Genomic DNA, 5,806 nt, shown 5'->3' with positions numbered 1-5,806 from the left:
ATTGGTCATGAGACCATCCTACGAAAACCTTTGACTGTAGAAACACCGACCCTCAGTAAGGCCATTGCGATAGCACAGGCGTTTATGTCCACCAGTGAAAACACCAAACAAATCTCTCAGCACACAAGTGCTAGCAATGTTTATAAATTAACTGGAACTGTGTTTGCGAGCAGAAATGTACAGGGCAGACCCCACGAGTCTGCAACTGCCAGCAGGCCTCAGGTGACCGAGATGACTCAGAGTCCGCAACAAAGGATGAATGCAAGGCAATTCACACCTTGTTGGTGTTGTGTCAACCTATTCATGCCGCTTCAAAGGGTATGTTTGCAAGAGCTGTGGAACAATGGGGCACCTCCAACGAGCTTGCAAACGAGCTGCAAGCTCTGCAAAACCTGCTAACCACCACGTGGCAGAGGAAGATCAGTCCATGATGGATCAAAGCAATTTTGAGCCTCAGAGAGAAGAGGCAGATGCTGAAGTACACGGGGTGCACACATTTTTGACGAAATGTCCACCTATAATGCTAAACATAAAATTGAATGGCTTACCCATAGCCATGGAACTGGACACTGGCGCTAGCCAATCCATCATGAGTAAAAATATGTTTAAGAGACTGTGGTGCAACAAGGTATTCAGACCAGCCCTGAGCCCCATCCACACGAAACTGAGAACGTACACCAAAGAGCTTATCACTGTGCTGGGCAGCGCCATGGTCAAGGTCACCTACGAGGGCACAGTGCATGAACTGCCACTCTGGATTGTCCCGGGCAATGGCCCCACACTGCTTGGAAGGAGCTGGCTGGGCAAAATCCACTGGAACTGGGATGACATCCAAGCGCTATCACATGTCGATGAGGCCTCATGTACCCAGGTTCTTAACAAATTTCCTTCCCTTTTTGAGCCAGGCATTGGAAACTTTTCCGAGGCGAAGGTGCGGATCCACTTGGTCCCAGAGGCACGACCCATCCACCACAAGGCGCGAGCGGTACCTCACATGATAAGGGAGAGAGTGGAAATCGAGCTGGACAGGCTGCAACACGAGGGCATTATCTTCCCAGTGGAATTCAGCGAGTGGGCCAGCCCGATTGTTCCAGTACTCAAAAGTGATGGCACGGTCAGGATTTGCGGCGATTATAAAGTAACTATTAATCGTTTCTCGCTACAGGACCAATACCCGCTACCTAAGGCAGACGACCTATTTGCGACGCTGGCAGGAGGCAAGATGTTCACCAAGCTCGACCTGACTTCGGCCAACATGACGCAGGAGCTAGAGGAGTCTTCAAAGGACCTCACCTGCATCAACACGCACAAGGCATATCTACAACAGATGCCCGTTTGGAATTCTGTCAGCTGCAGCAATCTTCCAGAGAAGCATGGAGAGCCTACTCAAGTCGGTACCACACACGGTGGTCTTTCAGGACGACATATTGGTCACGGGTCGGGACACCGCTGAGCACCTGCAAAACCTGGAGGAGGTCCTCCAGCGACTGGATCGCGTAGGGCTGCGGCTAAAGAGGTCGAAATGCGTCTTCATGGCAACAGAAGTGGAGTTTTTGGGGAGAAAGATCGCGGCAGACGACATTCGGACCACAGACGCCAAGACAGAGGCTATCAGGAACGCACCCAGGCCACAGAACGTCACGGAGCTGCGGTCGTTCCTGGGACTCCTCAACTATTTTGGTAACTTCCTACCGGGGTTAAGCATCCTCTTAGAGCCCCTACATGTGTTATTGCATAAAGGTGAGAACTGGGTATGGGGAAAAAAACAAGTAATTGCTTTTGAGAAAGCCAGAAACATTTTATGCTCCAACAAGCTGCTTGTATTGTATAACCCGTCTAAAAGACTTGTGCTAGCATGTGACGCGTCGTCGTACAGAGTCGGGTGTGTATTACAACAAGCTAATGTTGCGGGGAAGTTGCAACCTGTCGCCTATGCTTCCAGGAGCTTGTCTAAGCCTGAGAGCGCCTACAGCATGATTGAGAAAGAGGCATTAACGTGTGTGTTCGGGGTAAAGAAAATGCATCAGTACCTGTTTGGCCTCAAATTTGAGCTGGAAACCGATCACAAGCCCCACACATCCCTGTTCGCTGAAAACAAGGGGATAAATACTAATGCCTCAGCCTGCATACAAAGGTGGTCACTCGCGCTATCAGCGTATAACTATACCATCCGCCACAGGCCAGGCACCGAGAACTGTACGGATGCTGTCAGTCGGCTATCATTGCCCACCACGGGGGTGGAAATGGCGCAGCCTGCAAATTTGTTGATGGTGGCGCAGACCGCAGACTTGTTGATGGTCATGGAAGCGTTTGAAAATGATAAATCACCTGTCACGGCCCGCCAGATTAGGACTTGGACCAGCCAAGATCCTCTGCTGTCCCTAGTAAAAAACTGTGTACTGCATGGGAGCTGGGCCAGCATCCCCGTTGAAATGCAAGAGCCAATCAAGCCGTTCCAGCGGCGAAAGGACGAGCTGTCCATTCAGGCAGACTGCCTGTTGTGGGGTAACCGCGTAGTGCTACCCAAAAAGGGCAGGGAGACGTTCATCTCGGATCTCCACAGCACACACCCGGGTATAGTAATGATGAAAGCGATAGCCAGATCTCACGTGTGGTGGCCCGGTATCGACTCTGACTTAGAGTCCTGTGTACGGCAATGCAGCGTATGTGCTCAGTTGAGCAACGCGCCCAGAGAGGCACCACTAAGTTTGTGGTCCTGGTCCTCCAGACCATGGTCGAGGATCCATGTCGACTATGCGGGCCCGTTTCTCGGTAAAATGTACCTGGTGGTGGTGGTGGATGCTTTTTCAAATGGATTGAATGTGAAATAATGTCGGGAAGCACCGCCACCGCCACCATTGAAAGCCTGAGGGCCATGTTTGCCACCCACGACCTGCCTGACACACTGGTCAGTGACAACGGACCATGTTTCACCAGTGCCGAATTTAAAGAATTCATGACCCGCAATGGGATCAAACATGTCACCTCGGCCCTGTTTAAACCAGTCTCCAATGGGCAGGCAGAGCGGGCAGTACAAACCATCAAACAGAGCCTTAAACGAGTCACAGAAGGCTCACTCCAAACCCGCCTGTCCCGACTACTGCTCAGCTACCGCACGAGACCCCACTCACTCACAGGGGTGCCCCCGGCTGAGCTACTCATGAAAAGGACACTTAAAACCAGACTCTCGCTGGTTCACCCCAACCTGCATGATCAGGTAGAGAGCAGGTGGCAGCAACAAAATGTAAACGATGGTCGCGCCACTGTGTCACGGGAAATTGATCTGAATGACCCTGTGTATGTGCTAAACTATGGACATGGTCCCAAGTGGATCGCGGGCACGGTGATAGCTAAAGAAGGGAGTAGGGCGTTTGTAGTCAAACTAGACAATGGACAAATTTGCAGAAAGCACCTGGACCAAACGAGGCTGCGGTTCACAGACTGCCCTGAACAACCCACAGCAGACACCACCTTTTTCAAGCCCACAACACACACCCAAAGGATCAACGACACCACCCCGGACCAGGAAATCGAACCCATCACATCCAACAGCCCAGCAAGGCCAGGCTCACCCAGCAGCCCTGCAGGGCCAACAACACGCCAGCCCAGCGAGGGCACAGTCAACACACCAGAACAGACATTTGTACCGAGGCGGTCCACCAGGGAAAGAAAGGCTCCCGACCGCCTCACCTTGTAAATAGTTTTCACTTTGACTTTGAAGAGGGGAGTGATGTTGTGTATCTGTAAAGCATGCACTCCCATGTTCCGCCACCAGGGAGCTCATCTCCTGAAGTCCCAAGGGATCCCAGCATCCCTTGGGAGCACTGTATATAAGCCGGCCCCTAAGGCCTGTTCCTCACTCTGGAGTGTCTTATTAAAGACTGAGGTCACTGTTACTTTAACCTCCCTGTGTGCAGCCTCGTCTGTGTTAGGAACACAATATATACCCCGTCAACTGCACTGCCCTCATCGACCCTTCCTGTTACCTCATCAACAAACTCAAATGAAGTTAGTTAGGGTGTGAGTGTGTAGTGTGGAAGGGTTGAGGTATGGTGTTTGGGGCTGGATATGGGGCAGTAGGAGGTCCCTGGGCTGTGTTGGTGTGTGTCAGTATGTTCTGTGAGCTATGTTTGGGGCAGGGTTTGGGTTGTGTTTGGGACAGGGTTTGGGCCGTGTGGTGGGAGGGGTGTGTTTGGGCAGTGGGAGGTCCCGGCCAGGGTTTGGGCTGTGTGGTGGGAGGGGTTGTGTTTGGGCAGTGAGAGGTCCCGGGGCAGAGTTTGCGCTGTGTTTGGGTTGTGTTTGGGCTGTATGGTAGGCGGGGTAGTGTGAGCAGTGGGAGGTCCCGGCCAGGGTTGAGGCAGTGTTTGGGGCAGGGTTTGGGCTGTGTGGTGGGAGGGGTGTGTTTGGGCTGTGAGAGGTCCTGGGACAGGGTTTGGGCTGTGTGTTGGGAGGGGTGTGTTTGGGCAGTGGGAGGTCCCGTGGCAGGGTTTGGGCTGTGTGGTGGGAGGGGTGTGTTTGGGCAGTGGGAGGTCCTGGGGCAGGGTTGGGGCTGTGTGGTGGGAGGGGTGTGTTTGGGCAGTGGGAGGTCCCGGCCAGGGTTGGGGCTGTGTGGTGGGAGGGGTGTGTTTGGGCAGTGGGAGGTCCCGGCCAGGGTTGGGGCTGTGTGGTGGGAGGGGTGTGTTTGGGCAGTGGGAGGTCCCGGCCAGGGTTGGGGCTGTGTGTTGGGAGGGGTGTGTTTGGGCAGTGGGAGGTCCTGGGACAGGGTTGGGGCTGTGTGGTGGGAAAGGGTTGTGTGAGCAGTGGGAGGTCCCGGCCAGGGTTGGGGCTGTGTGGTGGGAGGGGTTGTGTGAGCAGTGGGAGGTTCCGGCCAGGGTTGGGGCTGTGTGGTGGGAGGGGTGTGTTTGGGCAGTGGGAGGTCCCGGGGCAGGGTTTGGGCTGTGTGGTGGGAGGGGTGTGTTTGGGCAGTGGGAGGTCCCGGCCAGGGTTGGGGCTGTGTGGTGGGAGGGGTGTGTTTGGGCAGTGGGAGGTCCTGGGGCAGGGTTTGGGCTGTGTGTTGGGAGGGGTGTGTTTGGGCAGTGGGAGGTCCTGGGGCAGGGTTTGGGCTGTGTGGTGGGAGGGGTGTGTTTGGGCAGTGGGAGGTCCTGGGGCAGGGTTTGGGCTGTGTGTTGGGAGGGGTGTGTTTGGGCAGTGGGAGGTCCCGGGGCAGGGTTTGGGCTGTGTTTGGGCAGTGGGAGGTCCCGGCCAGGGTTGGGGCTGTGTGGTGGGAGGGGTTGTGTGAGCAGTGGGAGGTCCCGGCCAGGGTTGAGGCGGTGTTTGGGGCAGGGTTGGGGCGGTGTTGGTATTGGGGCTGAGCCACTGTCTGCCGGCGGGGCTCAGGCGGTGCCCAGTCCCAGGGATGTGTCGGGGACCCCGGGCACTGAGCGCCCTCTTCAGCCTCAGCCTGAGCCTGTTGCTGGGACCGGGAGCCGGAACGGCCCGCGGTAAGTGAACTGCAGCCGCTCGGGACTGTCTGAAACTGAGCAAGAGCGGTGACCGAGCCCGCAAAAACCTCCCCTTCCTCATCCGACAATCCGCCCCTTCCTCACCCGACAATCCGCTCTCTGTCCCCCTCCCTCTCTCTCCCACACTCTCTGTCCCCCTCCCTCTCTCTCTCACACTCTCTGTCCCCCTCCCTCTCTCTCTCACACTCTCTGTCCCCTCCCTCTCTCTCTCACTCTCTCTGTCCCCCTCCCCTCTCTCTCACACTCTCTCTGTCCCCCTCCCCTCTCTCTCACACTCTCTCTGTCCCCTCCCTCTCTCTCTCACA

The 5,806-nt window shown here is 55.5% G+C and overlaps 1 protein-coding gene across 4 annotated transcripts in view; it reads left to right on the top strand.

The window, feature by feature from the left end:
- The first annotated feature begins 5,335 nt into the window (after positions 1-5,335).
- The window catches only part of adam19a (ADAM metallopeptidase domain 19a), a 249,840-nt gene continuing 249,369 nt past the window's right edge, over positions 5,336-5,806 (top strand). For all 4 annotated transcript variants that reach the window (XM_070866484.1, XM_070866489.1, XM_070866478.1 and 1 more), the window contains exon 1: positions 5,336-5,480. In XM_070866484.1, coding sequence (XP_070722585.1) covers positions 5,396-5,480 — 85 coding nt within the window. In that variant the 5' untranslated portion in view covers positions 5,336-5,395. The remainder of the gene's footprint in view (positions 5,481-5,806) is intronic.

This window comes from Pristiophorus japonicus, chromosome 2 (assembly GCF_044704955.1).
Source record: "Pristiophorus japonicus isolate sPriJap1 chromosome 2, sPriJap1.hap1, whole genome shotgun sequence".
Taxonomy (NCBI): domain Eukaryota; kingdom Metazoa; phylum Chordata; class Chondrichthyes; family Pristiophoridae; genus Pristiophorus; species Pristiophorus japonicus.
Note: the sequence above shows the minus strand (reverse complement) of the source record. Positions and strands in the feature narration are given on the sequence as shown.